The sequence below is a fragment of the Desmodus rotundus genome, chromosome 5 (genome assembly GCF_022682495.2).
Source record: "Desmodus rotundus isolate HL8 chromosome 5, HLdesRot8A.1, whole genome shotgun sequence".
NCBI lineage: Eukaryota > Metazoa > Chordata > Mammalia > Chiroptera > Phyllostomidae > Desmodus > Desmodus rotundus.
In genome coordinates, this window is record NC_071391.1 from 3,463,077 (window position 1) to 3,476,958 (window position 13,882).

At 53.6% G+C, this 13,882-nt stretch overlaps 1 protein-coding gene across 18 annotated transcripts in view; it reads right to left on the minus strand.

The window, feature by feature from the left end:
- Window positions 1–2,042: 2,042 nt before the first annotated feature.
- PPP6R3 (protein phosphatase 6 regulatory subunit 3) overlaps window positions 2,043–13,882 on the minus strand; it is a 120,644-nt gene continuing 108,804 nt past the window's right edge. For all 18 annotated transcript variants that reach the window (XM_071221380.1, XM_071221379.1, XM_071221378.1 and 15 more), the window contains 4 exons: window positions 12,875–12,981; window positions 11,387–11,537; window positions 6,088–6,207; window positions 2,043–3,560 (listed from right to left, as the gene is read on the minus strand). In XM_071221380.1, coding sequence (XP_071077481.1) covers window positions 3,509–3,560; window positions 6,088–6,207; window positions 11,387–11,537; window positions 12,875–12,981 — 430 coding nt within the window. In that variant the 3' untranslated portion in view covers window positions 2,043–3,508. The remainder of the gene's footprint in view (window positions 3,561–6,087; window positions 6,208–11,386; window positions 11,538–12,874; window positions 12,982–13,882) is intronic.

Sequence of the window (13,882 nt, forward strand, 5' to 3'; positions counted from 1 at the left end):
TCCTGTACCCCAGTTCGCCAGTCTTGGCTGCCACGGCCACATTTTCATTCTCTGGGTGGCAAAGACCCTGCACAGCCAGTCTCCACTCACTCACTGCACAACTTCGAAATCAAGTCGTCGGAACGTTAAGGAAAAACGGCCACCAGGAGGATCTGATTGGGAGTGCACTGTGACAACAGATCAAATCAAGCACTGCTGTTCCACATTGAATGTGCTGCAGTTAAGCCTTCGCCACTGTCCCTTGCTGGCCGGGCATGCTGGACAAAACCATGTAGCCTGTGTCCGCCGTGTGCGAGTAAAATGAGGGCGGCTGTCCCCTCAAGCTGCTGAGAACAGCGCCCGGCACACAGGAAGAACTCCACTTTATGGTAACAGTAAAGGGTCACCCAGGAAAACCTCCCAAACCAACCCACACCACCCCCAGCGCCTTGCAAAGGCAGTGCGACGGCGTCGGCAGCACCCGAGACCTGTCTGGGATCGTGGCCCCAAGGGCGGTCCAGTGCCATCTAACTTCGAGGCTGGTACTGAGCGATGGCATGGGCGCTGAGCACTGAAAGGCAGTAGGGAGCAGGATCCAGAGGACAGAAGCTCCGCAAAGCAAAGCAAGAACACGGGCTGTGGAAGGACTCACCTCAGCACCGAGGCCGCCACAGCCATCTGCAAAAAGGGGGGCCAACGAGCGCCACTAGAACTCCGTGACCAGGGGCAGGCCAGGGCCGGCACACGGATGGAGCTGGCCCCTCAGCAGAAAAAGTACTGAACCCAGCTGGCTGCACAGAAGGCACCTGCATTCTCTGGAGGTGCAGGTGTCAGATCAAATGGTGGGCCGAGAGCCAGGACTCGGAAAGTCAAGCAGGTGACGTTATGGATTGAGAGTCACGCGTGAACGGCTGACATTTACTAATGACCCCCCACAGGGCAAGGACGGTTGTACTTTGCGTCCAGGGACCTTTTCCTATGGTTTCCCCCAACAGGAGCCAAGATGAAGTTAGCCACAGGTGCGCAGGCGGGATGCGGACTCTGGGCCCTGGTCACCGACTGCCTGGGGGGACGCCTGCAGGGCCCAGGCAGGCACCCAAACCAGTGCAAGGAACCTGGTGACGAAGCTGTTCTAACCACCACAGGGACACAAACAGGGAAGGATAAGGAGAAACCAGCAGTCCTGTTTTAGATGTCTGTGTGGAACAGGTGAGGGACTTCACCACCAGGGGCCGGAGGCCAAGACTATGGCCCAGGCAGAGCTACACTCAGAGGCCAGGCCAGAGGCCCAACACACCCTGTGGGCCAGGCACGGGCCAGCCTAGCATGGGCGTTACTGCAGTGGGCAGGCCGAGCCCCGGGCCTGGCGGACGGCATCCTCCCAGCTCAGCCCAGCCCGGTGCTCGCACGGGGTCGGGGCAGGACCACGCACACGTCAATGGTGGTTCTCTAGTTATAGCCCCCACACCCACCCGTTATTGGAGCCCACGCAGGGTACAAGAGAAGGCTTCTAAAAGCAGAGACTCAGGCTTGACCTCTGCCATCTTTAATGCAGTTGCTGCACTGTAGACGTTGGTGCGTCCCACAGTCCAGTATGGCTAGTCCCCGCCCCCAGGCTCCCTCCTCGTGCTCCCCTGCCACGCGAGACAAGCACACAAAACACGGCTCCAGATATCCCGTGCTCTTTCGTTGGTAGCCAGAGGCGCAAAGTAATATGCCATCACCCTGGGTGGAACAGAGATGCCACCCAAACCATACAGGGTGGCATGTGCCACCCCAGAGTCAAGCTCTCCACCACCTAAGACGAGCACATCACCCATCAGCAGGCCCCACGGTGCCATGCCACCGAAGCCAGCGTCCTTGAGACAAGGCAAAGGAGCCCCGTTCTCGGGCAGTGCCGGGTTCCAGAGGGGACCCCACGAGAGTCTCGGAAGAGGAGCTAACAGAGGTCCCCGAGGGAGCACCGCGGACTGCGCTGTCCTCGAGTGGCAGGCTCGCCCCGGCCAACCCTGCGAGGGGCTTCTGCACCATTCACGGTGGAAGAGTAAACAAGGGGTAAGGCATTAAACATTTGATTCTTTTATTTCCATATGCAATGTAATGTTTAGGCACGCTGCTTGGGATGCTATTTCTAAAAAAATTGTTGGCCATTTTTCAGAATATCCTTTTGGTTTTAAATACTGGTCAGGAAAAACAAATGATGTAAAAATAGGTGAATAATTTTCTATTACAGAAATGAAAAACTGATTTGCATCTAAAATTGCAAGAGGTGAAGTCATTTAACCCTTTCACCAGACGGCACGCAATATACAACGTATTGCTCCAGCTGTTTGAGAAGGCTGTGATGGATCTTTATACTGACATAGAAAATTATAAATTACATTGAATTAGTATCCATAATCACTATATATATACACAAACCAGTTCTAAAAAAGCAGACTGGCTGAGAATTTACAAGTGAAACCCCACGGGGTACAGGAGAGCAACACGCCTGGGCGCCAGAGCCCGACTTCCCTTTCAAGCGCAGCCAGTCCAACAGACGCCCCGGGCCTCCGCGAGCAGCACGGGCGGCTGGCGGCTGGCGGCTGGCGGCTGGCGGGCCTGGCGTGGGGGGTGAGTTAAGTGTGCAGGCTGCTCTGAAGTTCTCCCTGGTGATGCCTGTTAACAAGGTAAATTTTGGTGAATGGGTTAAAAGGCAGAAGAACTACCGAAACAAAACAGAAAACAAAACAAAAACAAAGAACAAAAAACCCCAAACCACTAGCCATGTGCACTCCAAATGTCCAAATGCTCTAGTGTTTCACCTGTGGGAACAGTCATTTCAAGCAAACAAGACTTTAACAGAACATATGGCTTTACAGCAACATCAGTTTATCAACTAAGTTGTAGCAATAAATACTTAATCTCTGCCAACAGACTTACATTTTTGATCCGTTCTTAACAATACAGAAAACAGTTACCAATCAAAAACTGGTTATAAAAAGAACACCAAATATTTCTTATTCAAAATCACTTTTGTAAGTTAGAACAACCAAAAGAACACAGAGGGCATCTCGAATCAGCTACTCCTTGCCAACCTGGAAGAAAAATGAATTCAGAATTTTGTACAAGATGAAAAAATGTATGAAAACTGCCTAATACTTTGGTCACACTAATAATTGTCAAATAGTTGTGTTTCAAATACAATAGCTCTGTGTATTCACTTTTATAAAACTATTCTTACAGTCATTTTAACTAGAGTATTACTACTATTATTACATGGGTGGCAGGATCTTATTTCACAGGCTACCCATTATTTAGAACAATACAATATAAACATACGCAAAAAATTCTTGGTATTTGTCAATGTGCAATATTTGTACACGTCTAAATTTCTCTGTACAATGTCTTAGCATCTAGAGTAGAAAGGTTGCTGGTCCTGATCCCGTGCAGAGTAGGGCAGCAGGGGTGGCGGCATGGGGCCCCGCTGGCACCCAGAGCCCTGAATGGTGGCGGCCCGCAGTCCTCGGTCAGCAGCAGAGGTTGCCCGTCATACAGGGCCGTTCACTGACGTGTCGCCTGGTGCGCTCGGCTGGCTGGTCCTGCGGAGGGAGAACCAGACACCTGAGGCACTGGGGCGGAAACGGGAGAATGGGAAACTAACTCCATTCAGCTCCCCGAGGGTGGAGAAGGGTCATTTTAATATTGTTTACGTGATGCCCAGCACGAAGCCCGGCACTTGGTACAACAGTCACAAAATGCAATGCTTCGTAAGTGCATTTATCTGAAGCTCCAGAAACTCTGGCTGAAGGGCCTCTAAGCGTCATCTTCAGCCTCGGCCCCCCGGCCACCCACCGCCAGGACTGCAGATGAGCAGGTGCCGCAGGAGCACAGAACCCGCGCCCCCCAGCTGCTCGGGGCACAGGCCAGGGCAGGGGTGGTGGACTGTTGCCCCCAAGGCTCATCCCTCCTTCAGTACAGCCTTTTATCTGTTCCGTATACTGGAGTCCACACAAAATTTCACTTGAAAACCTCAGTTCTGCCACTGAGAGGGGAGAAAAGTAAACAAAAAGAAGCTCGTCAACAGGACTCATGGCGGCAAATGAAGGTGCGAACTGTAACCAGTGAGGCCCTCATAGCCGGGGTCAGGGGGCATCGGGAGGAGGGGTGTGGTTCTCCGCGGCCGGGTGGGGCTTGCCTCTCACACGCCCGATACTGGGGACCATGCATGTGCCCTGACTGGGAATCAAACCGGCGACCCTGTGGTTTGCAGGCCCGCACTCAATCCACTGGACCACACCCCCCACAGGGGTTCCGGAGTCCACAGTGTGCACGGTGGCTGTGGTCAGTGAGCAGCAGTGCGCGCCCGGCAGCACGTGGCTGGGACAGGAGCCTCGAGGAGAGGACTGCACACAGAGCCCCAGTGCTTCTCCGTCTCCAACACTGCCCTGAACTGCTCTAAGAGCATGAGTGTGACACGTCAGGAAATTACCTTGCCCCTGCCATTCACAGCAGCTCAAAGTCACCTCGGACGCTGTGCCCCACCAGCCCCCTCGCCTGGCTCCCCACGCACCCCTGCTGTTTGTGTCCGCCCTGTACTGCTTCCTCCTCAGGCCCAGGCCAGCGGCCACCGCACTGAGCCGTGCGCTGAAGGAATGACAAACGCGCTGACACAGGTGACACCCCACTTCTTCCAGTGGTTCACCCCACTCTGTCCTGCACCCCCTCAGCCTGCGGAGAGAAGGCAGGGCTGGCTGTTCACACCAGACGGTGCGTGGCAGGGAGGAAAAAGTGGGTTCTGAGGCAAATGACTCTGCGCCCCAGAGAGCCGTGGACACGCCCCCACAGCCTCCCGCATCTCACACCAGAGAGGCCGGGACGACTCCTGAAGCAGCTGTCCGAGTGGGGCAGACATGCACCGTCCCGCCTCGGAGGCGGGTCTCAAAGTCAAAGGCACAAGCGGAAACCAGGGAGATGACAACCCACTTAGGAGTCAGACCTACAAAGGGCCTTCATCGAAAACACACTGGGAACCCAGGCAGAAAGAGCGACTTGCCCGAACACAGCTGGGGCCGGGTCCCCGAAGCCGGAGTGTCCCCCGCCTCTCCCTCTGAAAGCCTTCACCACAGCTGATATGCCCAGTTCTTATCGCTTCTTTTATTATGCAAAATGTGCACACACACATATGTTTTAAAAATCACATTCACTCTGGCTATAATTTCCACAAGAAACAGGCCAAGTTTGCTAGGACTAGAGTTTGCTAACCAGTGGACAGAGCGCCCCCTGCTGGTCCCACGGGTTACATTACCCGTGAAATGCCTAGAAGAATCTGGGGAGAGGTCTGGCAAGAGGGAAAGTACAACTTTCCTGAAATGTCTTAAAGCTTACTTTATTCCCGTGGAAAGGAACATTCAGACTGAGAAACATTTAATAAAACAAGTTAACTCTGGGAAGTGCTGTGACCCCAGGACAAGTCTCCATCTCCCGGCGGGGTCTCCGGGGTGCCCAGCCACTCTCACGCACCCTTGAGGCCATGTGGAGGCGCTGGGACTCAGGCCTGGCCTAAGCAAAAGGTGACCAGGACGGAAACACCTGCTGGTGGAGGACTTTCACACTCAGGAACTTTGCAAAAACTGAACCAAACAGGGAGTCACCTGGGAGCGGAGAATGCCTAGCTCCACATACAAACAGGTTTGCAGCCAAGTTCTCCCCGTGTGCTACACGGGCCCGTCCCCAGGAAAACGGGCACCAGGAGCTGCTTGTGCCTGGCTGCAGCGTGACTGCACAGGGCCCACAAGAGCCTGGCTGCCGCAGTCAAGGGGACCCAATCTTGGAGGTGCGTCAGCAAAGGCGGGGGAAGGCAGTGCCGGCATGAGATGACAGACACCCTTCCACTCCCAGTAGTGCCTGAAAGAGCCAGCGATGTCACTGAACCTCTGTTTTCCAGTCCTGAATGCAGTTGCCCCGAACCCACAGGCACTGAGAAGGCACTGCTGTGCTGAGTGAGTCACTGAACGCTCAGGGACAAGGGTAACACCTGCCTCCCTCCAGCCCCCGCCCCGCAGTGCCCAGGAGACAGCAGGCGAAGCCAGAGCAGGGCCTGGGCAGGCCCGAGGGAGCAGCCCTTACCTCCGCTCAGCACCACTGCCGGGGGGCCGGGGGGCCGCAGCCTTCGCCTCGGCCGGCTCGGGGCTCTCCTCCACATCTTTACAAGCAGCATCTTGAGAGGTAGACAGTTTCCCTTCCTCGCTGCAGTACAGAGCATGAGAGGCAGCGTTAGGTCCCTGAGGTGTCACCGCCAGGTGGAGGGTGAGGGCACATGCAGATGGCTCTGGAGTCATGACTGCTATGGAGTTAAGCCCTGGGGCCGAGCATGCGCAGGTGAGGGACACGGGGCCACGGACAGCAACTGGGAAACCACAGGAGGGAAGGATCACGCAGGAGGGGGCTGGAAGGGACGATATAATGCAGCTGGTGTTGATCAAGAATAGCCCCCGTGACTTACATACCGATAGGATTTCAACACTCTGACGCCAAGTGTGCAAAACAGAAAAGAAATGTACAAGAGTTTCAGAACACTCCTAGCATGAGGGGTGGGGGTAACATGCCCACGACTGCGCCTAAGCAAGTCTGCAGACTCGGAGAAGGTGTCAAATGAACCTGTTTGAAGGAATGAGTCTTTAGTTAAGCATTTTGCTTTTGGGGCTAAGCCCACCATTTAAACAGCAGGACAGACGCCCACCAGCTTGTGGGCTGAGGCCATGGGAGCAGGGTTCTGCGGCCCTCGAACCAGGCCCCACCTTCTCAAGTTGCCCTCTGACCTCGAGTGAGAAGCACAGACACCCTGAAGGAAGAGAGCCAAGAACTGTGCCAGAACAGGGAGAAACGGAGGGCTTGGGGAAGGCCTGTTCCCCGTTGGACGGCTCTTGGTGGAGAGGGACCGGCTGCAAACACTGTTAACGGTGGGCTGGTTGATCCAGGCTTCTGCCTGGATCTCTGGTTTGCCGCAAGCAAGATAGTGCTGACCACGAGCTGCAGGGCAGCCGGAGGCTCCCTCTGGGCAGACTCACCACACTCAGAGCTGGGCCCTGTCCTGGGTTTGCTTAAGAAAAGCCTAATTTTAGGGTGATTTCTCGGGTGGCTTTCAGAGGGACCTGGGCGATGTATGCAGGAAAATGAACTAAGGTGTAAAGGTTTGTGGACGACCTGAGTTGCCTGGCTCATTGCTCTTTATCTCCACCCTCCATACCTTGCCCACCAAAGCAAATACCCTGAGGTGCTTCACACATCCAGGGTGGGGTGAGAGGGGGTTTACAGTTGTCCGTGTGCAAAGTGGTACAATAAATGTTAACACAGGAATAAACCGTTTTGAGCACTCACAAATGTAAACCTACTTTCTCCCCACCCTGTGTTTCCCTCCTATGGAATGCAGGTAATACAGATGTGTTCTGAGTCACAGAACTGGCACTGACTCAGTGCCCCCACAGTGTGCACCTCCAGTTCTACCTGCCTCTCACGGCGCCTGGTGCCCGCCAACCTGCCGCTTCTGTACACTGAGGCAGTGTCTGCCCGGGCACTTCTCTGCTTGGAAGAGGCGCTCATCCTTCTGTCTGCAAGGACACACAGGCCACTGTCCCCCCCCCCGCCCCCCACAGAGCCCCTGGCCCTCGGCACCACCCACCCGATTCCTGCTAGTCTCTTAAGAGGTGCTGGACCACGAATGTGCCTTGAGCGTTTATTTTTCCAGCCCTTTGGGATTTCCTTATCTCTGAACTGCCTACTGATATCCCTTGCCCACTTTCTGATCTGGGTCTTCCGTCTTTCCTTACTGCTTTATAGGAACTGAGTAGTACGGGTTAGCTTCCCATTGACCTAGACACTGTACGTGCTGGCCCCTCAATTTGCCATCTGCCTCTTAATTTTGCCTGCAACACTGTGTCAGCTGGAAATTCTTAACTGTGATCCAATCCAAGTCTATCCTTCCCATTGTGGTTTACGCTTTTGAAGGTTTTCTTGTTTCACTTTTAAAAAGGAAGTCCTTTTCTGTCCCCCAACCAGGAAGACACAGCTCCTTCTCTTCTAACCGCCAAGGGGCTCCAGCCACACCCCTCACTGGCCCCAGTCCCGTCTTCTTTGTCTGGAGGGGGTGAGGACACCCTCAGGCCATCTCCGGTACTTGGGGAGTACACGGACAGGACACGTGGAGAGGGCCATGCCCTGCACACGGCCCATCCCCCACACTGATCTTCAGCCCACCAGGAACCGCCTTCAGACGGGTCAGGAAGGCTCAGGTTTCCCTGGCCCCCAGGCCCTAGCCACGTGGTTGCTGGGCTCTCCCCCCACACACTGGGCGGCCCCTACCTAAAATGTGGGCTGCCAGCCCAGCGCGAACCACTGTGACTCCGGAGTGTGACTGACCAAGCGCGTGCCGGGCAAGTCTCTTGTTCCATCCTCCTTATTTATGGCTCTCCAAACAACCTGGGAACCTCCATTACTCCACAGATATTTTAGAGCATGTTTATCAAGGCCTTTCAGAAATCCAATTGAAATTGCACTGAACTTAGTCATTGGATGCGTGGCGCCCCCCAAAGCACTGGGCTTGCCCGGCCCATCGCGGGGCCGCACGGGCTTCTGCTGGTCCACTTCCTTCGTCGGCTTTTATTGGCACTTCCGAGTTAGCATACTTCCTAAATAACCTAGTAGTTTGACGTATCTTCTGATGATACTTTGCCTTTTATTATACTCCTAGTTGCTTGCTACTGATGTAATAGAAAGGCTGGTTTTTAAAAGCGACCTCATACTGAGGGGCTTCGCTGTACTTTCCTTAGGTCACAACTGGTCGTTAGAGCCTGTGAGTAACAGGTTCGCCGCGTCCTGCCTAACCTCACCCACACCTGTCTCCTTCCCTCGCGGCCTTGCCCACGACCTCCCGCACAGTGGCAGCAAGGACGGACACCCCGATGTGTCCCTCACCGTGAGTGAGCACCTCTAAAGGGCCCTCCTGAAGTGCGGTCTCTGCTGCAGAACGTTGGGATTTAACTTTCCAGGTCAGGAAATTCACTTCTGTCTCACTCCGCTCCGAGTTTTAGGCATGTACAGGTGTAACTTTACCAGCAGCTTTGTCAGAAGCATCACAGGACATCCCTTCAGGCTACTCACATGTGGCCGCGCACGTGGTCAGCCTTCCCGACGGTGAGCCCTCCTGGCCCTCCAGGGACAGACTCTGAGCACTGCGGATTATTTTTAATATGCTGTTGGCTGACGTTAGCAAATAGTACAGACAGAATTTCTACATTTAGTTTGCTTGTAAGGGACACGAGTTGACCATTTGCTGTAATTACCCTTATCTGGTTCTGGAATCCACACTTCATCGCCTCACAAAGGTCGAGGCAGTTTTTGCACGTTTTCTGGTTTCTGTAACTTGAGACAGAAACCAGCGGGCTGAGGTGCGTGGAGAGCGGGGGCAGCCACTGTCACCGGCTCCTCTGGATGGGCTGCCCCCCACTTCCCTCCACACATACAGGCTTGTCTGTATCATCTGGCATTTCAAAAATTATTAGTCTGTATCTTTCTTACTGTTATTAGGTTCTTCCTCCTTTGTCCTTCTACTGAATGTTTTGCTGGCTATGGCTATTCTTTCTAATTTACCCCATCTTTTGAAATATTAGAAATTTATCAAACTTTTCCTTCCTTTATGGTTTGGCTTTTTAAAAAAAAAATTTTTTTTAATGGTTGGCTTTATCTCCTCTATCTCCTCATTCTGAGGATACTCTCCTCTGAGAGCTGTCTCTGTGCTTCCCGTGTATGCCGAGATCTTGTCTTCCTCCAAACCGACGGTCGCTATTTGGAGCCCACTCTTCCTGGACAGCATGCCATTCACTCCGACACGTACCAGGTCCACGCAGGTGTCGAGGGTCGGGGTGCATATAGCTCTGGGCCCATGCCGCACCTTCTGGGCAACGGCGTTGGTAAGAAGCCTAGACACCTAATCTGGTGAAGCCCCTCACTTCATTCTTCACAATGATCGTGGCTATTCTTGGCTCCCTTTGGTCTTCTCTATGAATCTCACAATCAGCTTCTCAATTTTCATTAAAAACTCCACTGGAATTTTTATGAGAAATACATTTATTTTCTAGATTGATTTTAAACAGAACACCAGAGATATCTTCCCATTAACAAACATGGCACAGCTCCCCTATTTATTCAGGTCTGTATTAGATCTTTCCATCCTACTTCATAGAGGTGGCTGAGGTTTGAGTCAAGTGAAACGAGGGCATATCTAGGACACCTGGCACCGGCTCACAGGACACAGCCCGTCTCCGTGCGGGTCTGGTAAACTTTCCGGGAAGTTCTGGTACGTGTCTGTGCACTCACTTGAAAATTTTTTGTAGGAAATCTTCATCTACAAACAATAGTCATTCTATTCCTTTCAAATATTCATGCCTTTTATTTATAGCTGAAGAGAAGCAGTGACCGCAGGTTCCACCGCCTGGGCCACCCTTTGAAGGAAACATGCCTGACGCGTCCCTGTTCAGACCGACCCCTCGCAGATGGTCAGCAGACCCTGTCATCAGGTTCAGGGAGCCACTGTCTCTGTCTAGGCCGCTAAAAAGTCCTGAATGGGTTTAATTTTTACCAGATGCTTTTCTCCATCTACTGAAGGTCCAAATGGTTTTCCTCTTTTTACCCATCTGTCAATTACTGTCAGTGACTTTTCCAACGGTACAATACCCTCACGTTCATGAGATACACCCCTCGGCACAACGGAAGACACCTCGAGACGCGGCTGCTCGCTCTTGGGTCCTGTGTGGACGAGCCCACACAGGACGCGGGCCTGTAACTCACTTTTCTTCCTCATGCCATCCCGTTTGCGGTGACCTCACCGGGACTGGGAAGCCTTCCCTCTGGTACACAATACAGAGACCAAAGCTCTAAGCACTGATGTAACTGCAGTCTGCAAGTCTTGACAGTTTCCCATCCTTTTTCTTAAAGCTATCATTTTGCTACTGAATTCTAATGACTGCATGATATCTGAAGAAAATGATCAGTATGATACTAAACCTTTGGTTTTGATGGGCTGAGCTTTGTAGCCTGTGTAAGAGTCAATTTCTACGATGAGTAAAGACTGGTCGACTTTTCATGCTCATGTATTTTAAATTTGCTAGCCTTACACTGCAGTCTTCTAAATACTACCAAAAAAAGGAGCGGGGGTGGAGAGAGAGAGAGGCAGGGAGAGAGGGGCGCGCACGCACTTAGGGACCCATACTCTTCATCTCTTCACTAGGATTCGAGTCTAACAGAGACATTAGAAAGAGGCCAGGCTGACGTTGGAACCCACGTCTGAATCAAGTTACAAACGCTAACAGCGGAGGCTCTCCCCCTTGTCCTCCCCAAGCCTGAGGCCACCAGCCCGCCCCGCCCCGGTTACCTTTTGAAGACGGCAGTCTCTGTCTTGGCATCTACAGTGAGGCTGAGGGTTTCCTTCATGCCGCCATTCATCACTGTCTCAGTTACCTTGTCTGTGCCTTCTGCATCCTCCTCTCCATCGGAGCTGGCCTCCATGGCCACACTGCCGGGCACTGCAACAGCACACACCGGACGGTCACCCCCACCGTGCGGACCTGCCCGCTGGCCCTCACGACAGCTCCTGCCTAAAGACCAAGAGATGGCTGGCCTGTGCTGCCTGGGCCGATTCTGGACAGGCCCACGGGAGAGACGTGCATGGATTTCTTCCAGCACAAGACCAGCGCCCCCCACAGCCTTCCGAGCTCCCAGTCTACCCACACACCTGCCCTTCCCCCGACAATGCTGTTCCTCGTGGTCCCCGCCCACAGCACAGGCCACAGGCAGAAGCCGCAGAGTCGCGCCGCCCCCCAATCCTTGCTCACAGGCTATCCTCTGTCCTGTCCTCACTCACTCTCTTTCTCTTCTTAAAGTCACTTGCTTGCGGTTCTGTGTGGATTTCCGTCCTCTACAATAGGGAGCCATCTGGTCTACTGGTTATGAGCCTGGGCTGTGAAGTCAGATTTCCTGAACTCAAAGCCCAGCCTCACCACTACTCCATGTGCAACCCTTGGGTGAGGTGCCTAAGCTGCACCTGAATTTTCTTAACCGCAAAATGGGGATGAAGTGAGGTCACCTCTACAACACGGCTGACGAAATGACGACAAAACCCATGTCGGTACTGGTTTTCCCTGCCCCGAGGTTCCCAGGCCCTCTACTATACCCTCATTTCTTTTTCTAAGGGCTGACCTCCTTGTTCCCTTTACATACTCCCAGTTCTCCTTCACATTCCCCTCGCTACCCTCTTCCCTCTCCCCCTGCCTCCCAAAGCCCTGTTCTTCCCACTGGAAACAGTTCAGGGACTACGCAAGGAACAACGTGCCTATTTGTAGTAACAGGACAACCCACTGGACACCATTAACCATTTTGTCTGTTCATAAAGGTGAGGAGAAAAAGGAAGAGCCCCACAGCTGGAAACACGCCCAGATGCACGCACACTCGCTCCAGCGAAGTGAACTCCAAGAGACCAAGGCACAGGGTGCAGGCTGGGCTTGGAACTCACGAGAACCCTGGTTCTATTTACCCGCGTACCACCGGCTCCAGCATCCTCCCTTCTGGGCCTGTTTCCTTCTCTGTACACTGACGGGACTGAATGGCCCCTTGTCCCTTCTAGCATCGACATGCGGTGGCTCCGCATGCACAGTTCCTCCTCTCCAGCTGTCAAGTACCTGAGCCCCAGCAGCTCATTCTCCCGGCTCCTTTGAGCTCTTGAGCCCGAGAGTCGAGAGAGTCCAAGTCTGGTTTTATAAACCTGCAATGCGGATCACGACACCCGTTCCACTCTAGAAAACACCAAAGCTGCACGAGCTGCAGAACGAGGGCCTGCAGACCGCACCTGGCTCTCAGCACCCACCTTCGGGTGGCACGGCCAGCGCAGCGACGCTGGGAGTCAGAGGGTCCATCGGTTCAGTGCTGGTTTCCATCTCCACTGGAGAGTTACTCCTTAAAGACTCTTTCGTACTTTTAGAAAAGAGAAAATTCAGATGTTACTTGGCAGAGCGTTAAGAGCCCTTGGGTACCGTTATTCACGAAAAGCCTTTGGAAATCAGTCCTGACCCACTGGGGAGACATCGGCAGTCAGTTCAGGCTCCAGGGACGCACGGGTCCCAATGTGGGCAGTAAACATTCTGCTAGCCCAGCAGGGAAGTGGCCGGGGCCCCCTGAGGTTCAGAGCATGTGAGTCTCACCACGATCCTGGGCTCACAGGCATACACGGCATGGCATCGAGGGCACCTCAACGCCATTCGGTAGAGGTGCCCTCTACCGAAACCCTGGCCTACACAGAGCTGTCACTGACTGAGTGATTCCGACTGAGGGAGCGCAAGCGGTGCGCAGAGGATGGGAGGCGCACGGCCCCAACACCACTCTTGGAACCAAGCACTCACCCCCGCCATCAGGCCAAGGCAGGGAGAGCGGGACAAGGGGACCTGACTTCCCAGCGCAGCAGCAGAGCCGGTGAGACAATGCACAGTATTCCAGAGACATTCCCCACCTTCTCATGTCACCCTGAGCAAAGCTCACTCACCGCTATTATCGGAGTTGCTATAAGGAACACGGGTTTTCACCTACTCTTTGGTTTGCCTAAGATGGTAAGTGCTCGCTCATCTTTTTGGGGGCAAGATAAAACGATGTTCTGCAAATCAAACTAAGCCTGACGAGACATGAAATCCATGGTTATGCCTTAAATGCTGACAAGTGTTCAAGAAAATGCTGGAATGACAGGTGGCCATCGTGGAGAGTACAAGGAAGACTAATGGCACACCTGTCACACCCCTCAGAGGAGCTACGAGTGAGACACAAGTCCTTAGAGAGCCCAGCAGCCCCTTGGGGTCCCCTCACCCTACTCTCTGAAGTCCTGTCC